The following is a 24,000-nucleotide window of genomic DNA, read 5'->3' on the forward strand; positions in this document are numbered from 1 at the left end:
TGCTAATTCAAGTGCCCAGTGCATGGTAAGGTTTCTGTAGTGCCACTCTGCAAAAGAGCAGCTCAGTTTGGCAGTGGTGCAGAGAGGTACATGGAAGTTCAGCCAAGCCAGGTGGCTTGTGGCCACTGCAGCATCCTCCTGGAAATGACCTGCCCATGCTCTCTGAGAACATTTTTCCTGCAAACAGGCTATGTGCTAATTTCTTGATACACCCTCAATTTTCATTGTATAATAGCACTAATGACCTTGACAGAAAGTGTTTCCTAGGGATTAATAACCATTTGAGATTTAATGACCTGAGGCTATGCCTCAGGCCATCAACTCCTTCAAGCTGCTCATTAAATTCTTAGGGTACACAGTCTGCTTCAATCACTTCTGCTTAAGCATTTGCTCAGTGTCACCTAATAACAATATTCTCCCTGAGGTATTTCCTCTTCAGAGGCCCTGGAAATGTGTTCATCCTTAGACTTTTGGGAAAATAACTCATCATTAATTTTTTAGGTGATTTGTGTTTCAAGTCAGAGCATTTACTCAGGCTGTCACTGAGCTTTTAGTGTGAGGAACTCAGTGAAAGTGAGACAGTTAAATTCATAAATTGCACCTTGAAATATAAACTATTTCTTCTAGTTGCTTACAATCTCATAATATAAATCAAGAGCCAGTAGCCTCCAGCATCCAAACACTGGTGGTTCAGCCAAAGGTAACTTCTTTGAGAGGTGATTTTGGACAGGCTACCACTTTCTAGCAAAGGCTGGCTTCATACTAGCTTTAAAAGACACCCCAAATTCAGATCTGTGCAGAAGGGACAATATAGAGCAATGTTGCTTGTTGGAGGAGAAATGCTCCAACAAGCCAATTTCTCACTGATGAAATCATAAGTCAAAGATTGTGTATTGTCCCATGTTATGGTACATACTTGTGAAGGGTGAACTTGTTTTTCTGTTGAAGATTTTTCATTTAAGGGAACATTCCTCCCTTATTCAGATGGCACCAAGCACAACTGGATCTTAGTTAAATCTGCTGCTGTGGTGTTACATCGTGTTCCCTGTTTATTTGTGTAAGAGTGCGGCACAGCATGCCAAATAGGCATGGCACAAACAAATTGCTATTACAAGTTTCTTCCCAGAGCTTCAAAACTAAGAGAGAAGAAAATGCTTGAGGAAGAAGGCAATCAGCAACAGTTGTGGGAAGCTGATACAGGAAGCATGGTGCAGAATGATGTGTCTACAAATCAGTTATATTGTCCTCACATCAATTACAAGAATCTTCTGGTGAGGCTCTGCCAGGATCACATTCTCACATTTGTCCCTGTTGCGCACTGAGCAATCAGTTCCCTTGTTATGTCTGGGGAGAACTAGGAACAGAGCTCTTAGGGAGCTGGAAAGTGGAGATGCCTACCCCTCTGTCTGGGAACACCTGCCCTCAACCTGATTTTAACTTGGAACCAGCCCTGTGCTTTGAGCTAATATCTTTGTCCAGAAGCTGCCCACATATTCAGGGAAAGAAAAGCATTTTTCTGGCAAATTCTAAAAGTTTAAAGTGCTGGGAGTTGTTTATAATAACATCTTCATCTTATAAAACAATTAAGAAAACCTGGATACCAAGAATGTATTGTATCAACTGCAGGGGGGGATTCCTGATAATAGAAGCTTAATTCTAGTGAGACATATATATATAACACATGCATACATACATATATATGGAATATATACATAGAGATATATATGGAATCCAGCAGATGAATTGTTCATCAATGAGGCATTGTGGTGATTAAAGAGTGAACAACATAAGTACTTGGTTGTTTATGTTTCAGATTAGTGGATTTTGAGGTCAGGTAGCTAATCCCATGATACGCTTTGTGTGGGAAATATATGCTGTTTGTGGTAAACACAGAGCACCTACACAGGAACGTTCCTACATATATCTCAAATCCCATTGCAAACATGGATACAGATCACTACACCACCACTGCAAATGGTGAATATCAGGTGCAAATGAGTGAAATTAGGGACCTCAAGTCACACCGTACATTAGCAGGATGTGCCTCACAGAAGAATCTCACTGGAAATGTCTTTAGCTTTATCTGCCTGTAGATCCCCTATTCTCTGTATTGATCATAGAGAAGAATGAGCTCTTTCTGTGCACAAGCCATTTTACTTCTTTCACACATTAAAGGAAATATTTTAAAGGAAGTACCTCCTTCTCTCCCTAGCCTTCAGTAGCACCTAGGATCAATAGTTCCAATACAGTTGCCGATAGGTGAGATGATTTCCATTCTTTATATCTGAAAATCCCCATGAATGTTAATAAATATTCTGCATGCATGATGGAAGGCAGGTCATCTAGATATTTAAGTTCTGACATGTCCTATTGAAGGCTGTTTTATAAAACCAGCCCCTCTACTGGGAGCATTACTGTTGTGTGGAACACCCGGGTGTGCCACTGACCCAGCTCTGCTTCTTCTGGCTGCTGGGGGTTTGAAACAAGCATGCTGGATATTTCCCATGTAGATTTTAGGTGTAGGAATACAGCTCTGGTTGGAATTTCCTCTCTAAAGTCTATTGAGAATTCAAATGAGAGCCAGATGAGTTTTTTCCTGTTCATTTAGAAGAAAAATGCAAAACATCATGAGAAACTTTAAAACTCCAACACTCCCTGAAAGTCCCCACCACAATAACATTTTCCTGAAAATGTGCTTTCCAGTGGGATTTGAGCTTGCAGGTGATAAGCGTTCATTATGTTTTTCTACCCCCAATGAGGAAAGGCCAGATTGGTAAACAATGAATGGAGGAAATTCTTTGAAATACATCTAACAAATAGGAGCTTTGTAGTCTCTGTTTTGAGGCTACTTTTAGCAACCTCAAGCTGGCTTTGGCTTGGAGTTATGGAAAGATTAATGAAAGCCCCAGCTCTCTTCCCAAAATCAGCATCAGCCAATGGAGTATCACAATTATAATTTTCACCTTTTGGCAGTGTTGCCTTCCCTGCACATCCTCCAGTGCAGGTAAAGCAGTGGCTTCCAGGCTGATTTGTTTGGGTTATTGTTTGTCCTTAAAGATGAAGTTGTACCAGAAAATACTGAACTGTAATTTTCAAAGCACCAGTGTGATTCCTTAGCAATAAGTAAGCTTTCAGAGCCTAATGCCATGGCCACCGAATAGTGTGGGTAATGGGTTTCTAACTACCATTACAGTGTAAAAAAACACTGCAAAATGCAAAGCATCAGGCAAAACATCATGAGAAATTTTAAAACCCCAACACTCCCTGCCAAACATAAGCCATCTCCTAAATCAAAATACCTTTATAATGTCTTCAGTTTCAGCCAGTGGTTTCAGAGCAATATGTGGGCTCTGAGGTGGTTATTTGCTGTCTTTAAGTGCCATTTTGCTGAGATTTCATATTCAGATTTAGTCTTCTCCTTTCAAAAATTGAGCTGGGCATTTTTTAATGGTAAAATCTGTAGGAGAGTCCATCTTTCGTAGGCAGCTGTCTGCTTTCTGCTTCTGTTTCTGTCTGGAGAATAACTTATCTCATCATACTTCTGGCATATCTAAGGCTACACCCTGCCAAAATCTGAAAGTGGAATAAACCATCAAAAAATGTCAGATTCTTAAAAGTGCAGACCAAGGTCAAGTCTAGAAAAAAATGTGCTTGGAAAAAATAGTTTCCTTCAAAGCACACACAACCAAATTTCAATCTTTGTGTTTATCTGCATATCTGTATGTCATTATTGTAGCTCTGGACAGCCAAAAATGTCTCATGTCCTCAGCACATACTTTCATTCTCCTGGCCTTGAGGTGACATAAACCCAGAGCAGCCCTGGAATCCTGTGCTTCATGGAGCACATCTGGAGATGGGGAAGGGCTGATCCCAGAGGCAGCATAGCAGCTGGCAGGAGCTTCCCTCTGGAGCAGGTCTGAGTGGCTCTGTGCCCCTGGGGACAGCTGCCACCTTGCGCTCAAGGTGACTTCCAAAGGAGGGATGTGTCCTCACACATTCCTTCAGGGCAAGGGCAGCTGTTGCTGTTCGGAGACTTCTCAAGGACCAAATGCAAATTTGGTCAAAACAAATTGAACCTCAGGCCCCAGGATTTTGAATAGCAGCCATCTCTCATCTCTTCTTTAAACAGGGTGTTTTAATGCTTTGCAGAATTACAGAGTGAGGCATGCTGCCTTCCATCTCCTTAATCCTCTGTAAATTTACTCCTAACAGCTACTGCCAAAATACAGTATGGCACTTGCACAGCACATGCTTCTTCAGTGATGAGCACAAAGCAGCTTCTGTTCAGAAGAAATATGTTGCAAGCCCATGAGTGACACATTGTGAGTGTTGAAGATTATGAAACATACTCTGAAACTGAGCAAGCCATAAACACTTCATTTTTCAGAAATAGTCACATTACCTCTGTCATTCTGCTTGGCAAGTGTGTGTGCACAGGCTTGGTGCATCCACGTAGCACACGTGGAACAGGCATCAAGTGTTGAACCCGTGGTGTGCCAGCCGCGCTCTGGAGTTCAGAGGAAGTATTTCAAGTATGCACTTCAGCCCTTCTCTCAGATTTTTATAAAAACCCATGGTCTTTATTTGTTTATTTTCTCTTGGCTGGCCTCTCTCTTGGACTAAACTGACCTTAAATTATAGCATGGACTTACATTCATTGATCTCCTGGTGAATGCTTTCTAATTGATGCAGAATCAGGTCATGGCATAAGGCAACTTCTGACTCTGGGTAATATCTGCTGGAAAAGGAAGTGTTTTGTATCTGTGGGCAGATAAAAAAAAATATCTCCAGTTTAAGAGGCCACTGGTTTGTTAAAGTGGTAAAAGAAGACAAGCTCATGCAAGGTAAATATGTGGTCCTCATGGATTTGGAGCATATTTTGAGCATAGTACACGCTTCAGCATATGTAGTCTAACAATTTTGCTTCCTAAGGAGGGAAGAATAATTTTTCCATTTTTAAACTGAAGTGTAAGCGTTAAGCGATGTGTCTCCTTTCCCACTGAAAGTCTAGCTGGGCAAGGGATGAGTCATTTACTTTCCAAATATCTAGCTGCTAGCACTGTCTAGAGACCAAACCATCTTTGCCCACAGTCAGACCAGTAATGATTCAGACGAGTGGGAATGTGCTCTCCAGCAGTCAGAGCAAAGGGACTCCATCCATGAGATGGTAACTGACATTGGCCAAGTGACTTCCCATTAACTATGGGAAGATTAAGAAATAGTTGAAATTCATCCAGCAAGTTAAAAAGTGACAGGGTCTGTATTTCACTGACATTTGCAGAGCCAACCCTTCTGTATAACTCTCCTGTTAGCCAGCAAGAGACATTGACATGAAAATAGGAGGCTTGTGCTTCTTTGGTAGTTTTGGTGTCCCCTAACGGGTACCCCACAGATCCACTCTCTGGCACCAGCAGGGAGCAAGCACTGGTAGGTCTCCAGCCTTCCTGTTGTCTCCTTCCAATCTAATATATGGGACATAGCTGAAGGCCAGGGTCTGGCTTTATAGAGTGATAACTGCAAACATCTAACTTATCTAATCTCTTTCATGCTATTTGATAAAAGAGCAATTTATGTCTTTCCTGCTTGTTGCTAAAAATAAGAGGAAAAAAGTGTAGAGAGTTGGTAGTCCTGGGTGGTGTGCTAATTAGCTCTTTGCTAACTCTGCTTCATTGCTGGCAATGATTATTGTCAAGTAATTAGAGGGTTCCTATGAATCTGGCTCCCGTTTGCTCTGCAGTGTAACAGGGGTAAGGAAATGAGAAGTGTCAGTACTATGGATACCCAGTGTTACTTCTGCCATAGCAGAATTTCCTGTTATAGGAAACAGTTATTTTGGACAATGGCTTATTGGATGGAAACAGGCCTAGGTGAGCTGGAGAATGGAAAATCAGTATTTTTGCTACATTAAAAGTCTGCTCTCCACTTGGAGGAGCACATAAAACTCCCACGGCCTTCCATTTAAAAATGTATGGAAAGGAAACTAAGGGCTTCAGCCAAAAGTCTAAAAATAATAACTGTACCATCATAGCCAAGTTGTCTGTTCCTTCTTTTCTCCAGTATGAATGAATAAATGTTTATGAGCAGCTATCTGAAAGAATTGTTTTAGCCTGTTTTCTGGGTGTTGCTCTGTAGCCATATGGACTGCAGCTTTCATTGTAAAGGGGAATGAACAACAAAAAAAAAACCAACTAATTATTTGTGTGAAGAAAAATCATAGAAGTTTGTTAGTTCACATGTCCAAAACATTTGAGTTCATTGGTAAAACTATTGGCTCTGTATCATCCCTTTGGATGTTCAAAAATCATTTAGATGTACATGTGCTACAGTACATCAAAATATCTGCAGCCACCTGGTAGAAGAAGACAGGGCTGGGTAAATCACAGTCCAGTGTGCTTGAGGAGGCAAATGAGAGTTAAATGTTTTGAACATCTTTGAAAATCTGCACCCTAGCAGTTCAGAAATTTAAATATCCTTAAAATTCTGGCCCTGGACATTGAAAGTTATCTGTTTCTATTCAGTGAAATTAAATAAAATTTCCATCACATGATGGATTATGGAAACTGAACAGCTGTCTGAGCAGTAGCTCTACTGCTGTAACAAAGAACCTTAATTTGACTTTCCCACGTTAATACTGTTTACATGTTAGAGAAAATTGTTTGAAAGGCACTTTTGTAAAAATGGATGCTTTTGTGAAAACAGAGTGAGGAAAGATGTTCTTTTTTTAGTAGGTGAGTAATTGTTTCCTTTAATCTCTTTGTTTTTTCTCATGACTCTACAAAGATCAGCACACAGCCATGTAATTAGTGGCTCTGGACTAGATCATGCTGAAACACCCACTGGTGTGACTCCAGTGTTCTTACAGCACTGAATAGTCAAAGCAAAGGGTAAAATTTAGTTCACAATAACATCTTTCCATGAGAATATGCTATTTCTTTCATCACTGAAATAATTTAAAAAGTTAGTTGAACCATCAAACAATGGAGGTCATCTGGCCCAACTCCTGCTCATGGCAGAGCCAGCTTACCACGTCACATCTGGCAGTGCCACGGGATCAATCCAGCTCCAGAAAGGAAGGTATTCTAAGTTCAGAATGTCCAATAAAAGAAAATACTAATTTGCATAGAGTATTAATTTACTGATTTTTTCATTTCCTCATAGTCATAAAAGACATCATGGTAGCTTTCTTTAGTAATATTCTTACAGAAAATAGCAGCTGGAATAAAGCAGTAAACAGATATGGGTGTTTGATCCTCTCAGAAATAATCATAATAAGACAGTAGCTATCCACAAATAAAGTTAACCTTCATTTTATAAATTATTTTTCACTACAGTCTTGAGGCATGATAAGATGTTAATAATGTTGATATACTTCAATAGCAACAATAGTGGTATGGTTGTGAATCAGAAAAAGACATCTGGGTTTGTAGGTACAGGTCTTGCCTGTACTTTCAGGATAATGTCAGCCCTCCTGCTCCTGGGTTTTAAGTAGATGACAGTTTCTTACAAACTGTGTGAATAAGTCACCATCTGTTGTTTGGGGTTCTTTTTCGGAAGAAATACTCAGGACGTCTTTCTCTATAGGCCCTTGCATGAAAACAGGTAATAAGGAAACAGTGGGATCTAAAACCAGATCTGCTTGTAGTGTTAATTAGCTGATAACAGCAGATAACACTGATAGCACCAGGTGAGAGCTCAGCACTCTGCGTTGCATTTGCTCTGCACAAGACATGGATTTGGACCTTAGTTTTGAATATTTGAACTCTGCTCTATGTGCTGTGCTTTATCAATGTTCCTGGCACTACAAATTACTCATCTCACGCAGAACTGCAAAAGAAAGTGTTTTAATCTTAATTTTTGATAAACAAGAACTGTGAAGTCTTTTTTATTAATACATCAAAGTATTATCTCCAAGGGGAGTTACTTTCATATTGATGTTCAGTGTTTAATATAAATTCACAGCATGAAGACCACCTCAGATGGGTAGAGTTTCTCTGATGTATATCTGATTGCCCATATGTAATTTGAACATCTACAGAACATGAAGGGCATAATCAAAGAATAATTAATATGTTGATAAGGAATCACGTTTTGTTCTACTTATCTGCATAATTCAGAGAGAAAGTTTATGATGACAACATCTATCTTTTGGGGTATTGTTTACATTTTCATTCAAATTATATCATGAAGCATTCTCTGCATTCCATAGTGCCTTTCATCTGCCGAGATCCAATTACTGTCTGACCAATTAACTTCAGTATTGCACACATGCAAACCACGTTGGGTATTGTGGGAAATGTAAGCAAGGCATTGAAGTCTGAAACTTGACCTCCAGTTTAGGATACTGAGCTTGAAAACCCTGATTTCTAGAGACATTAAATCTTTGTATTTAATTGGAGTTACGAATACACATAAGAGTCAAAACTAATGGTCAGACCAGCACTACATTCTCTTGGGAGCCCTCTGAATGTCAGGGCACTCCAGAGACATCTTGTATGCTGCCTGAGTTCAGGCTGTCTGGAAGCCTCCCCTAGCGTTGCAAGAGATGACACTTTTCAAAACCTTGCAAGGACAGAGGGTGGCTGCAAGCTACATGTAGTGGGGTCCCTCTGCTGCATCCAAATTCAAACCAGATCTCAAGGGCAGAGCACCAGACAAAACACCTTGGACACTTTATGTGCAGTGAAGAAACATACCTTGTGTACAGACTGAAGAATTTACTGCTCTAGTGATTAAAGTATTAGCAATCTAATAAAAGAGTTGGTCCAGCTACAAAGATAATAGCACTTATAATTCCAAGTATAAAGTTATGGCAATTTTCGAAGTAGTGGCACAGTTGGAATTGATACATATATACTTCCTATCAGCTGTTCCTCTCCTTGGTATTGTTCTTATCTTTCCTGTGACTTTCTGGGTTCAAAAATCAATAGTGATAGTTTTCCTTAAGATGAAAAGAGGTGTAGAGGAGCTTACAGCGAGTCTTGATCTGAAATTCTTCACTAAGGAAAGTATGATGTTGCTGATGGAGATATCTTCCTCCTTACTGTTGGGTCAGATCAGGGTTATTTTTACACACTTCTTGAAATAGTCAGACTCACTGAATGGTTGAGGTAGGAAAGCACATCTGGAGGTCATCTTGTCCAACCCAATTGCTCAAGCAAGGCCACCTGTAGCCAGCTGTGTCCAGGTGGCTTTTGAATATCTCCAAGGATGAAGCCTCCACTATGTTCCTCCCTGAGGAACATGTACCAGTGCTTGGTTTCCCTTACCCTTACAGGAAATAAGTGTTTCATGATGTACAGAGCCTTCTGTGTGTCAGTGTGTGCCCATTGCCTGTCATTGAGCACCACTGAGAACATCCTGGCTCTGCTCTCTTTGCACTCTCCCTTCAGATATTTATCCTCACAGATGAGATTCCACCGGGGCTTCTTTTCCCCACACTGAACAGTCACAGCTCTTTCAAGCCTTTCTTCATCTCTCAGATGTTCCAAGCTCTAAATTGTCTTTGTAGCCCTGTGCTGGACTCACTCCACTAAATCTATATTTTGCTTTTATTGAGGAACCCATAACTAGATACAGCACACCAGGTGTGGCCTCACCAGTGGTCAGAAGAGAGGAAGAATCACCTCCCTTCACCTGCTGTCACCCTTCCTAGTGCAGCCCAGTGTGATGTCTGCCTTCCTTGGCAGAAGGGTACATGGCTGCTTTGTGTTCTCTTGGTGTCCACCAGGCACCCAGGTTGTTTTCTGCAAAGCTGCTTTGTAGTCTTTGGGCTCTTCAGTCTTCAACAATAGTGATTCAGTAGAAGATACATGACAAGAATATATAACAGACATATACAGCATGAATAGGTACATATAGCTGCAGTTTCACTGATTACTTATTAATAATGTCTGTAGGTACTGGACTAGCAATGGTACATTGCAAAAATCACTTTATAACACATCCAGGGAGCAAGAAATTTTCTGAATACCAGCTGGACACAGTATTTCCCTTTTCAGTGTGAGCTCAGCAGCTATTCCAATCTTCAGGCCGCCCTTTGGTCCATAATACATGGAAGTTTAGATGCTGCCTAGATCTCTTAGCTTGGGAACCCAAAGGCAGAAACTTGTAAAAGAAGAACCTGTTTTCAAAATTAGTTCCATAGTGACTCTAGAAGTCACCAGAAATTTCGAAATAGATCCCAAAGGATGGGATTGTTACCTCTTCTCTATTTGACAGTGTTTCTTCCACATTAAAAATACTATGTACTTTATATTAGAGTCCTTAAAGACTCACGTTTTCCAGACCATTATCCAAACACGTTTTCAGTGGGTGTACAGTGCTCATGTATAAGAGCTCTGTTAATTCTCAAGTCAGCAGTTCTTAGCTTTTGAATGACAGGCCAAATAGGTGGGATGGGCAGTGTTGTGCTGGAGAATGGGTGGGTGGTACTCTGTCCTCCAAGTCTATATAAAGCCAAGACTCATGGGGGCTGTCAGAAGGCAAGAAAAAGAATATAAATCCTAATGGGGAGGGAGAAGGATGTGAAGGGAACCAAGTTCTTAATCACTTTTGTCCATTAGCAATACCACAGTATTTTTCTTAAGACTAAAGGGAGGAGAGCCTGATGTCCTTGTCAGCTCTCTCTCTCTATATATATATATGTTATGCAAATTTATTCTATCTCATAAATTCTGTTAGTGGTTTCAGCTGGGTGAAGTAGTCTCCTTGTTTCTTGTCATAAACTGCTGCAGCATTCTTTTGTGCTGCTGCCACATTTCATCCTAATGCAGCTGCATTTCACCCAGGGATGAAGTGATCCCTATATATAACTTTCTCTTCAGTTTTTATAACCATTTAAAGGGCCTCAAGATGAGATGTGGGTTGCAAGCTATGGTTTTATTAGTTTCATCACGAAGTGCTGCATTGTACAAATCAATTGTAAGCTAAGAAAAGTGGCTTTGAAGTGATGCTTGAAGATAGAGATTTTTTTTGGGGTTAGGTGGGATCTAAAATCCTATTTCAGGAATTTGAAAGGAAGATGGCAAAAAATGGGAAACAAACTAGTGTGAAGTAAGGTTGCATAAGCTGAGTGGGCATGTGGGACAGCGGGTAGCAAAGATGTCAGAGAAATGAATGACAGAAAGTTAGTTTTAAGTGGTTTCAGAGTAGGAGACATGGAAAAGAAAGGAGAAAAGGAAACCAGTAGTAAATGGGAATTATTATGATGATAAGGAGCAACCAAAAATCTCAAGGGGATGCTCAAATGAAGACCTGAATCTCTTGTTTTTATCACATTACTGGACCATATAACATGGATGGGGTTTTCAGCATTGATTGGATCTGTTAAACATCTTTGCAGTGTTATTAATGTTATGTCTGAAAGGTTCTAATGTTTAAACCACTTGGTGTCCAAATCTCATTGCATTCTCATGTTTAGATGCCTGATTGTGCTGTACACCCTGCTACCAGGAGTTTCTTGGAAGTCTATATAATGGGAGAATTCCCCAGGGAGTCGATTTTATGCTAGACTTTCAGGAACAGTAATGGTTGCCTGAGAGAGTGGCTAATTGCTCTGAAGTAGGAGTCCCTCAGGACATTTCCTAAGGTCTTTATTGTGTCCCTGCATGCCTGCTGTCTTGGTGTGCTGGCTGCTTCGGTGGCCCCTGCAAGTCACCTCTCATCTTAAAGAGCAGGTGGAGTGTAGCACATTGCACAAATGTCTCTGCTGCACTGCAAACTCTGATTTCCCTGTTGCTGTTTGCACAGCCTCCTTGTTATTTGCGTGAGGAAACTCATTGCATTGTATCCCTAGCTCTGATGATACCTAGCTGTAAAAAATACTAATACAGACACTGTTCCCAGACCTGTAAAATTTTGTGCTTGATGAACCTGCTATAAATCTCAGATCTACCAGTATCCCATTAACTTGGGAAAGGAATTCAGCATAATCCTTTCACTGAAGGGGGATGTAGCTTCCTAACTCCTTGCTGGAGTAACACACCTTCTTTTCTTGGGAAATGCAGCCTTGCTGAAGATAAAAGGCTGATGAGAAGTCTCCCAAATGGCCCATACAGAATTTGGTTGCAGTAGAGAACAAAACAATTGTTGTAGTCATTGAAAGAAACATTTAATACAGTCCCACACAATGTGTGAGTAAGAGAAGTGTCAGTAGCTCAGAAGGAAAAGCTGTATAAGCTGATCATCTAACCAGGAAAAAGCCTTTTCATAACACTGTCTTTAGCTTGGTTTCATTTATTCCTTTCTGGAGAATTCTTCTCCAAATCTGTGGTGGTAGTAATGAGTAGTCAGATAAGGTTCCAACTCCAACTCGTCTGCTGATACCAGTGTCATGTGGCAATATCAGTTCAGATTGCCTTCCTTCTTTTTTATTCCTTATTTTTATTAATCTCCCTGCTTTTGTGCTGTGTGTAGAGTGAATAGTAGTTCCCAATTTCCTATTTTTGTATTACCCCTGATTTTATACCATTTTAGCATAACCCTTGCTTATTCATCTGCTCTCCAAGGTAAACAGTCACACTCTTTTAATCTCTCAGCATACAAGATTCTTTTTTTCATGTTCATAAATAATCAGGCTTCTCACTTTCAACCTCTCTAAGAAGTCACAGCATGAATGGACATATTTGACTATTACTCACCAAGGGTAAAGAATTACACATAAAGGAACTACCCATGAAAGATCTTTTTCTATTGACATTTAAATTATATTCAGCCACAGTAGGTTTAAAGGTCCGTATTTTATTGTAATATTACTAGTACCACAATATTCCACGAAAGGTTTAAGAGTATTAAAATAACACTTTGACAGTTTTATTTGTCCCTTCCTTGCAAAACATAACCTTGTCTCTAACACTAATTATATGGCATGATATAAAATAATTCCAATGAAATTCCACTTTTGAAAACCTCATTATCAGGATTTATTGACATGTGTGCACCATACTGCAGTAAAACATATAAATTCATTGTATGCTTATGGTTTATTTTATTTATTACATATTTGTACTATAAATGGTAATTTTACGCTGGATGGTAAAATTGCTGTTGCGTTATTATTGGAATTATTCTGGAAAAGTCCTACAGAGTGGATGGGAACGGGGTAAATCATTAAGCCTCTACCTAAAAGCATGAAAGGTTACTGAAAATTGTATCTGTCTTTATTAAATTGCACAGGGATTTTTCCTTAGGGAATATGACAAATTTCTAATTTTTCCATGCTCTATGCCAACTGCTTGCACTAGTGAAGTGAGATAATAATACAGCAATTAAGGCATTATCCTGCTCTTTGCAAGCTGTAGATCATGGAATCATAAAATCGTAGAATGGCGTTGGTTGGAAGGGACATTAAGGTTACAGTCCCCCTGCAGTGGGTAGGCAGGGACACCTTTCACTAGACCAGGTTGCTCACAGATGATCTCTGGTTTTGCCATGAATTTCCTACATGCGTTGAAAAGTCATCTTTTCTCATATTTACAAATATATTCTTGTTCTTTCCAATTTAGCACCCTTACACCTTACTGTAATCTATTTTCAGAGCTCTGAAGAAGCTTTGCAAATGCCACTCAGTGGAAGCCTATCAGCCTTTAGTGGTGCATCATAGCTGAGGGATGGTAAAGTGATGCATTTTAAAGTATCAGAAATTTGGAATTTGGATTGTCCAGATTTCTCAGGATAACTGAGGAGAGGCATAAACCTATTTTTATGGCCAGATAAGTGTCAGGCATCTAATTCCCAGCAACCTCACCTCTAACTTGTTTATGTACTTCTGAACTGGTTTATATCCCCATCTTTGAAATAAGAAGAGTAACATAGATAAATAGCCTAAAGACTGTGAGATAGAGAGCCAGGAGAGTAATGGCAGCCATTGCAGCATCTCAGACTGAGCTGCAAGGAGAAGCTGAAACATGCTGGAGCTACACTCATACAGCTTCAGCCTGAACTGGACTTTTCCAAAAAGCCCATCTTCCCTCATGAGCACTCTTCTGGGGAGACATCAGAGTGGTGGCATTGCTTGTTGGTGACTTGACAGGTTCATGGGACACAAGAGTTGTACCAGGACATGTGACACAAGGTTGTCTGGGTGCCTACAGCTGCCTGGAGCATGCCTCAGGTCTAAGACACCATCAGTGTTTCCTCCCCAGGAATATTCTCTGGTTTACCTTTCATAGGGTTCTGCAGCAGTTCCTGAGAGTAAAAGGTATTTTACCACCCTGGGTTGAGCTGAGCCTCCAAACTGTCCCTAGAATACCAGGTAGCCTAGAATTTTCTTCTGGAAGATGCAGCACAAACTCATCCCGACAGTTTTCCTCCTCTTGCAGGAAAGAGTAAGACAAGGACCAAAAGTTGATGTAACCAGACTAACCACTTGCTCACTGATGTGGCTCACAGTCAAATGCACTTCTTTCCAATTAATTGATTAATCATTTTCTCTAACATTCCTAGATATTTTATCTGAATGTACTAGATTAGATTTTAGTGGTGAGCAATACAGTGGGAATACTAAACTGAACATTAACAGTGATTTGTTACAGAACATGAGCAATAAAGGTTATCACATAAAGCTGACATAAACACAATAGATGGGGTAATTATGTACCTTATTTATTCTAGTTGCTAAATCTTTCACTGCATTGTGCAAAGGGACGTCTGCATTTTTAATAAAAATGTAGTTTAAAAAAAAGAGAGAAACACTAAAACAGAGGACAGAAGAGACAGAGACAAGGGCAGAAAGGCAGAAATAAGATGAAATACTGATATCTAGACAGAAAAAAGGAAAGGCTATAGTAACTAGGTCTTAGCATTGATATTTGTAGATGGTGGTAAGATTCCAAGCCTAAAAATTAATTCATTTACATGAGTTTCTCCTGGCAGAGCTTTGCACCAAACAACTTTTTAGACTTTTTAGACTTTTTAGATTTTTAGACTTTTTCGATTTTTAGACTTTTTTGTTCTCCTGTGCCCTTTCAAGAGAGAAGAATTGTTCCATTGGTTTGACTTTCTTGAGCTTGTTAAAATACAGCTAACGTAGATTAAACAGAAACCTTAGAAGATTTGAGTCAGTTTGCTAATCCAACAGCAGACCTTTCCCACTTTTGGAGGGTTAGTTTTCTACCAGCTTAAGGGTTTGAGCTGGGTCTCTGAAGGCTTAGCCAGGAGCTGGTGTGGCACGAAGGAAAGCAGAAGCAGCCAGCTGGAGCTGGATAGGCAGGGCAAGGATGTCCCCTTCAGTGGCAGCTGGCTGCTAGAATGTTTGTCTGGCGTTGGGGAGAAACAAATCAGTTTGTGAAGAATCAGAGAAAGTGTTGGGAGAGCAGGAGAGATGACAAACAACTGTCTCCATTTCAGCCCCAGAACAGCCAGAGCCACCCACACGGTTTGTGGGAGACAAGCTCAAACCTGTTTAATACTAAAGATGGACAGAAAGCCAAGAGCCAGCTGTACTCTGAATACTTGTCACATTTCCTAAGTGAATCTCTCCTCATTCTCCTCTGAATTATAACTATCAGTAGAAAAATGAAATGGAAAAGAGAAATTTTTTTGCTTCCAAGCTTCTCTAGAAATTGAAAGAACTCCTTAGAATTCAACTCTCGTGAGACATGCTGACAGTTGTCAATATTTGGGACTGAATTATTATGTAGCTTTAATAATTAATGATTGTTGTTAACTGCTGCCCAAGCCAGTGGAAAGCAGTAGGGAAATTATCCCTAATTTTTTTTTCCAGCCATAGAGCAGAAAGAACAGTAGTGCATAAGGACAAACCCACCATCAGGTGTGCTGGGGCATGCAGCCTTTTTGGTCCTGCCAAGGGAGATGCTGCTTGGGCGTCAGTGGTGGCTCACGTGCTTCTGGCAGGAGCTGGAGGAACTGTGCCTCCTGCCAGCCTTGAGCCATGTCCTCTCTGGAATCACTCTTCTCACCATGACAGCCCTTCTCTGAGCTGTTGACAAACGGCCTTGGTGCCACCTGTGGACACGTGTGGGTTTCCAAGTCCTTCAGTGTTGCACCAAGACAGTGAATCTGCTGCAATCAGGATCAAACCCCTGTATTGGCCTGGACATGGGAACAGAACTGGGACAACACTGCTAAAAGTATTTCTATCACCCTCCATTGACACCTCCACCAAGGTATTTTTGGTGCTGCACATCTCTTCCCAAAGAAGTCTTCACTAATGTTTCACTACAAAGTAAGAAAAAGCAAATATTAGGACATGGGCACAAAAATAGAAGGCTAAACTTAGCATGTCAAATTATTGTTCAAACATTGCAGTATGCAGTAATAAAAGCATCTGTATTGCATTCACTTGGATTATATGCCCAGGGCAAAATAGTAGAAATCACCTTTGATGTTTGCTGAGGAGTGAATCCTTTGTTGTGCCTTTTCACCTAAACTGTAGGAGGGATAAGGGTGGAATGAGTGGAACAGGTGCCCTTAGCCAGCAGGAACACACTTGTATGAGCAATGTCCTCTTTTGGGCTGTGCCAGCAGCATGGTGCACTTCTCTCCTCCTGCTGTCCTCTGAATAAGACCAGGAAGAGAGATATGGGAGAGAACTGGGAACTGATACATGTCTTGAAACTCGGTGTCATGGAAGATTAGCAAATCTTATTCAAGGCTGAGGTAGTAATTCAGAAAATGAGAACACTCCCCAGAAATGCCTTCACGGAGGATAAAAAGTCAAAGTTTTGAAGGCAGAAGCTAATCAGTCAATGATATTTGACTGAATACAATGTGCTGCAAACAAGCTCACCAAAAAGAAGTGAAAAACAAACCAAAAACACTACAAAAAAAACTAAAACCAAAACCTCAGAGAAGAGCGAGATCTACTTTCTTTGTTATTCCCTATAATTACTCACCCAATGCAACCTGAGATTTTTTAGATCTCGTTTGGGCTGCAAGAATTATTTCTCAGCAAGCTCCTCTGAGCAGCCAACTGCAGAAAAAATATTGAAATATGATAAGCGTATAAGAGCATTAAATGGTAGCATTTTCCATCACCCACAGCCTCTGTCAGTTGTGTTTCCAGGCCAGATGAAGCTAGAATGTACGTACAGCTGTTCTGAGTTGTAAAATACATTTTGAAATGGGATTGATTTGTCTGTGTTTCATGAGATTGAATTAAGCAAAAGAAAAAAAGTATAAAGACTTGTCTTTTTTCCAAGCATTTAATAGAAATAGTCTAACTGGAACATAATAGAGATGTGCTTTCAGCACACAGATGTGCTGTAGTGAGAGCCACGTTTTATGTAAGCTGCTTATTCTTTTGTGCAGTGTCAAGAACTGAATGTACTTTCATACTCCATTTTTTGGCCTTGATATGAACTAATGTCAAAGCAAATGAAGACCTGGTGGTAAATCCTTTTCAGCACTGCTAATGATTGTGACCATTGTGGAGCTGTTCCTGGCTGCCTAATCGTCTTTGGGATATTGAGCTTTTGATACATAGACCTCGTATTCTGAATTTTGATTTCTGCTACAAAATTTGCCGGTGTGATTCATTTTTTAGGGGATCAGAAAGGTGTGCAGGTCACACACTGTAGAGTATATTCAAAGCAGATTTTATAGTGAGCTTCAGTGGGTAAAGTCATTAAGGGTATAATGAGTGATCTGAACAGAATTACATGGGCAAAAGTTCACGACAGCATGTTTTACCTATAAAAATGCATTTTAGTAGAAAACTGATTTACAACTGAATTTTTTTTCACATGCAAGGCAAAATACGCAGAAGATCAACTAAGCCTGATCATCTTCTTCCAGTTCCATTGTTTGCTTTATAGTTAAGGTTTTGTATTATGTCTGTCTAGATTTTACAGCCACAAATGTGCCAAAACCCTTGACTGGTTCATTCAAGTTGATTAATAAGCAACATAAAATGTCTACTTTCTTTAACACCTGCAAGCTCTCTTTCTTCGTGTTTTGCAAATGTAAGAGGTACAGATATGTGCTTTGACTTTGATCCTGTAAACCAAAATCATTCAAGTGGTAGATCCTGATCTAGGTTTGGACAGCAAAGAGATTTTTCCCAGGTTTGCTCTGAAACCTCTGTGTGGATGAGCCTCTGTTTTCAGTTGTTCCCCCATCTGGTCCAGGAGCAGCTGCACATGCAGGCAGTACAGGTGCTGGGCAGAGCTGGACCCAGCATGCTGCTTTGCAGAATGTGAGCCCATGGAGCTTGGTAAAAATAGAGATGTCCCTGCAATTGTCCCTTCGGTATCATGACACCTGCACTGGTGTTTTCCTGTCAGAGATTTCCATGGATTTCACGTGGCATTCTGCTCCTCAAGAAATGTCAGAACAGGAAAGAATGCAGTGCCTGTTCCTGTCATCCCGTTTTCACCCTGCTCCACCTTCACCTCTTGCCAGCAACTTGCCCTTGGGGAAGGGTAGATCACAGAGCCACAAACCTGGCTGAACAACTTCTGCTGCAAGGAGATGGCTGGCCTCGTCCCAGCCAGCAAGTGGCTTTGTGCACCCCAGGGCCCTGTGGAGACAGGCAGGTTTCTTAGAGGGACTCTCTTCTAATGCTATAAAGTGGACTCAGAGTGATGATTGTACTGTAACAGCAAATAGATACTACCAAATTTCTTTGTTATTTCTTTGTAATTGAAAGAACTTCTAATTCAAAATAACAAAGTGTGAACTGTTTTCTCTTTCCTCTTTTTTTCTCAGAAATCGAAGCAAAAGAAGCGTGTGACTGGTTACGTGCAGCTGGATTTCCCCAATATGCTCAGTTCTATGAGGGTAAGTAGGTCTTTCTCCTCTTTTTGTGTGGTTCTGAAAGTGCACTGGGTCCTCGCCAGGAGAGCTTGCAGTCAGCCAACTCCACATTTGACTGAGTTATGGCCATGGCTGGATGCTTCACAAAGCCTCAGCTGCTGGAGTCAGACCAGTGCATAAAGAAAAGTAAGATTCTTACCCTTGTAACCATGGGAAGTTAAAAAAAAAGGGCGGGGAGGGTAGGGACATAATTTATGTAAACCTCAAAGGTTAACAAAAACAACTACAAAATATCTAAAAACATTAGTTTATTTTCTAAAAATTTTATGAATCGTACCTAAAATAAGATTAAGACACTAGAAGTTATTGGAAATTTCAATCATGCCGAAAATAAGACTGAAAACTCTGCAGAGTTACTGAAAGTGAATAATTTGAGCTGCACTTCACAATTGCAATGAAAAGCTGATAGTTCAGTGCTACCTCAGTTGAATGGTGGTGTCCCCTTCCTGGGTGTTAAGTTCATGCCCAGGGAAGCAGTGTCCCCGAGGGCAGGGTAAGAGGTTGCACTGCTGCTGTGTTCTGTAGTAGTTTGGGAACTGGAGCTGGGTTTTCCCTGCTCTCCCCAGCTCAATGCTGAGAGGGAAACTGTGGCTGAGCCTCGTTTGTCCCAAAGTGCATGTTCTCCCTGCCAGAGACACAAAGCTCGAGCCCACTCGGGCTTATTAGCAGGATCTCTGCCAAACACCTCTGGACCCCTTCCAGGGTCAGCATGAGTCTGCAGGCAGCACAGATCCACTCATGGAACCAGGGCCAAGGAACCTCATGGGTCAGAGCCAAGTCTGCCAGGAGTCAGCTCGGATGCCACCCTCCCCTCGTGTGGGGCTGAGGATGGCAGGGAGTGGGATGCTGAGGATGCCCCCATGGCCAGCTGAGCTCCATCAGGGCTCAGGTCCTGTTGGGCTGCTCGGGTGCCTGGGGGCAGGAGCACCACTCAGAGATGCTCAGGTGGCTCCACAGGAGGCAGGTAGACTCTGTTAAATCCAGCAAGGAACTAAGACTAATAAGCCTGCCAGACCAAAACTGACAAAATGTGTATCTAGCACAGTCCCAGGGTAGCCAGCAGCACTTTTGTGTCTGCCTTGTATTCGGAGTATGTCACATACTGACTGCACCAGAGAAAGGGGTGCCTGCTGCCTGCTTAACTCAAAAGGATGTTCTCTCCAAAAAACAACCTGTGCTGGGTTCCAGCGGTTCCCATGCAGTCAGTATGTGCTCTAGACAGTCTATGTCTCCAAAAACAAGGTGCTTTTCACAGGCATCTATTATGTCAGTGTTGAGCAGAAGTGTCTGAAAATGCTGGCTGAAGTTCCTGTATCCCAGCATCCTGCTGAGGTACCTAAGCATGGCAGAGCAGTCTGGAGAGCAGCCACAGCACTGGAACCTGTCCCACTGTTACAGAGCTGTGTCACTTTTCATTGCAAATGTCAGCTTCCAGCATACTATTCTGGCTTTTTAGCTAATAATTTGAATTATAATTCAGTTTGGCATTTTGGTTTTTTCTTTATTTGGGGGTTATTTGAGTAACTCTCTGTCTGAAATCATTGTTATTTGGACCTGTTTTAAAAACAAAAAGCAGAGAACATTTCTGGGGCTTTGGCAAAGTCTGTCTAGCAAATAACTCATTAAGCCACTGTAATGAGAAGGGAAAACCTTGTTGCTCATGCAAAGTGTGGTGGTAATTCCCTGATCTTGTCCTTTTGTGCTAGGTGCTAAAATGAACAGCTAACAGTGGAGTATTTTTTAAAGCCAAAATGAAATAGTTTTGCTATCACTCTAATGCAGTGGATGTTCAGCTATACCTCTAACAGAAAAAAACCCAATATGGTGTCGAAAGGGTCACAGATACAGCTGGAAGGGAACCAGAGCTGAGTGAAATTGGTCATACTAGATTTCAGTGAGCAAGCACATGCAAAGCAATTTAAATGTAGACAATGTGTTTTCACTTGAGTAGCAAGTGGTCATCTTAATACTGTGTCTCCTTTTACAGACTCCCAGTTTCCCATTGACATTGCTGCAGTAAAGAAAGATCATGATTTTCTTGACAAGGACCTTGTAGAACCCCTTTGCAGGTAAATAACACTCCAAGTTTCTTTCCTGATAATTTAAAAGCATGAGATGATTTTTAAGTGTTGGCATAGCAGCAATTGAGGTGTGTGCTTGTCCAGGTGCATTAAATGATGAGATCTATAATGCCACCATTCTGAGTTAATTTCTCTTACAGAAGATGCTGCAGTAGGAGACCCACTACGCTCACCGAAAGCATCACATAATTTGAGAAGACCCAAATCCAATGGATTTGAAATGGATTCTTTTTAAAAACTAGCAGTAGTGCAAACAAACCCTGAATAAATGAGAGTCACATTTGAGTTGCACATTAATAACTCTTATGTCTAAGTCCAGCAAAAAAGATGAAACTTCATTGCAGAATTGCAGAGAATTCAGCAAGCCCTTTTCTCTGGCAGCAGGCATGGTTTTCATACTGATGTGATTCCCTTGGTACTCTCATTTGTCACCAGCAACAGAAGTGGGACCAGCCCCAGTACTACAGACCCCCCAGTAGTACAGATGCTACAACTGATCAGTGCTTTGCCCCTCCCAGCTGTCCTGTGTTTGCTGTTTATCTTGCTTTTTATACTCTGTGATGAATATACCATACTGCATTGCTCAAGTCCTGTCCCTCAGGACTCAAGACACAGCAATTCTGTGGCAGTTTTGCAAAACCACATTGCAGAGACATTGTTCCCCTCTTCTCTCCCCTGTGCTCAGTTCAAGCTGGGTTCTGCTCCTCTCCTCTTCAAGTCAGGACAAAGGAGCATCTGGCCCTTAACCAAGCAGGCTTCATTACATGTTATGGAAACTTTCACAACACCAACATCAAGATAATTGGACAAGACTCTATTTCCCTTTCTGCAACTGTGGCTAAAGTCAACAGAGATGGCTTTGGGAGATGCTGTTTCACATCATACTGTAGACTGTAAGGATTAATGAGTTTGTGGTGGAGGAATGCAGAGAAGATTTCTGAGAAGCACCAAAAATAGGGCTGGAAGAGACTTCATCTAGTCCACGTCTCCATCCCAGGCTATGCACCCCTTCCTGGCAGATCCAGGTCGTCTCTGGGCATAGCTGTCAGACTGCTTTTCTAAAATTCCCCTGCTGCAAGCGAGACCTGTTGCTTCTCATTCTGTCTATTGTGGCTATGGGGAACAGAATATTCTCTTTCTCTGTGTAATAGCCTTTGTGTCTGAAGGCAAATCAGTAGCAAAGACCTGGATTTTCCAGTGATCTCTTTCACAGATGCCTGAGAACAAATTAATTGCAGACCTGATCCACTGCTGTTCTGTGCTGCTTGCTGAGAGAGATTGCTGTGCCTGAGATACACACACCTGAGATACCTCCTTCCCATACATATGTACTTCCCCGTGCTTCAGTCTGGCATGATGGAAGACATACTTTGCTGCAGTTTGGGAACTGGAAAGTGATAGAGATAGGAGATTGAGATCTCTTCCCCTCTGCCCTTTACCACAAAATTGAAGGACCATTAAAAATGCAAGAAAGATGTTTGTTCCTGCCCCTTTCTTGTGAGAGAAAACAGTGAGATAGTAATTTCATAGCTCTGTGATTCTCCCTAATCATTCTTCTCTGGAGTAATTGGCAGTGGTGTTGCTACAGTCATGGTCACCAGGCATCCAACACCTACACGGCTAAAAATGGGAACAGCTTATCTCTTGCTCTTCCAGCTTCTCTGTAGACTCACAGATACACCTACAGTTACACTATGCTGATATATTTATGAGGATTATTTTGCAAGCTGAGAAGCTAGAGACTTGGTTGGGTTGGGGCTTTTTTCACTTTTATTAAAATATGAGGGTTTGGAAAATTAACTAGCAGCTAGATAGATGCACTCACAGGAAAAAATACTTTACATTAGCCTAAATCAAGGGACAATGATGAGACCTATAGAAAAAAAGCATAGACACAGATATTTCCACACTTCAAAGATAAATGGGTCTATTACTCTCTAACTACTACTTCTGTAATTATTTTATTCAGAAGACAATACCTGTTTGCTTGAATTTTTGTTGGGAGTTTTTAAACAGCTTAGATCTTAAAAAATAATAGCTCCTTATAATATTAGAAATGCAAGTATTATGTACAGTTTATGTTTTCAGATTGCAGACATTTAATTGGATGTAACTCAGCAGCTTCAAACCCTTCACTGAAAGCGAGCTGTAAAAAGCCATTGTATCAAATGCCAAGATTCAGATTCATCAGAAAGAGTGAACAGTGTCAGCTGCTGCCCCCAGTTCCAGCTTTGATACTCCATGAGCTATCAAACCAGCATCTTCCAAGTTTTCCAGTGCAATGGAATATCTCACAGCTCAGCTGATCACTGTGGCCAGTTCTCCGTCCTTCCTTTGCTCTGCAGTGGTGTTACTGCAAGGTGCATGACGTGAGAGCTGCAGGCTGTGATGCACTTTGAGAAATGAGAAAGTCATAAAAGGCTGGTTATTGTTTCTGTGTGCAGATTCCCAGGTTGGCAGTCAAACTTCCATTCTTCCAACATTCAAAGCTGCCCTTAAAGCTATGCGTGACCAAGCCATCACACTGACTAATAGTGCATTCAGCTCATAGTGCTGAACAAAATGGGCTTCTCATTTCTTTTTGGAAGATAATTTTGAAGCTGAAATGCCAGCATGGATAATCAGTTTGAGCAGTTTTAGCTCTGAATAGTAATAGCATAAACACTGAATTTCTCTGCTCTTGTGGGTTGAAATCAGACTCTCAATCTCATTTTATACTCAGTTTTCTTATGGCATTGAAGTATACCAGACAATGAGAGGCACAAATGAGAAGGAACCTTTTATTAAGGCAGCTGGTAGTATTTTAGTCAGAAAGTCTAAGACTCCCTGTTGTAAAAGATTTCAGTGACCTTTTTGAGATATTCTAACATTCCTGCTGTTTACAACATAATTCGAAAATTTGGCAGAGTAAAAACCAAATTTGAGGCCTTTGGGTTAGAGGCGTATCTATCAAGAGATTCCACTCAGATTTTATTGAGTAATGAACAATAGAGAATTGCCAGGCAATCTGCAGGCAAATGCTGTCATCCTGCCAAAACAATAATTGAGCATGAAAATTTTATAGCTGTGTCACGTCCAAAATAGCAGCAACCAACTCTGCTCTGGGAACTCTTGTGGCTGCTGTGATAAGAAGGTGAGAAGGAGA

General features: G+C 41.0%; 1 protein-coding gene across 9 annotated transcripts in view; it reads left to right on the top strand.

Moving 5' to 3' along the window:
• Positions 1–24,000, top strand: part of STARD13 (StAR related lipid transfer domain containing 13) — a 293,148-nt gene that overhangs the window by 238,699 nt on the left and 30,449 nt on the right. For all 9 annotated transcript variants that reach the window (XM_064409024.1, XM_064409026.1, XM_064409025.1 and 6 more), the window contains 2 exons: positions 18,667–18,738; positions 20,762–20,843. In XM_064409024.1, the coding sequence (XP_064265094.1) occupies positions 18,667–18,738; positions 20,762–20,843 (154 nt within the window). The remainder of the gene's footprint in view (positions 1–18,666; positions 18,739–20,761; positions 20,844–24,000) is intronic.

Source organism: Passer domesticus, chromosome 2 (genome assembly GCF_036417665.1).
Source record: "Passer domesticus isolate bPasDom1 chromosome 2, bPasDom1.hap1, whole genome shotgun sequence".
NCBI classification, from domain to species: domain Eukaryota; kingdom Metazoa; phylum Chordata; class Aves; order Passeriformes; family Passeridae; genus Passer; species Passer domesticus.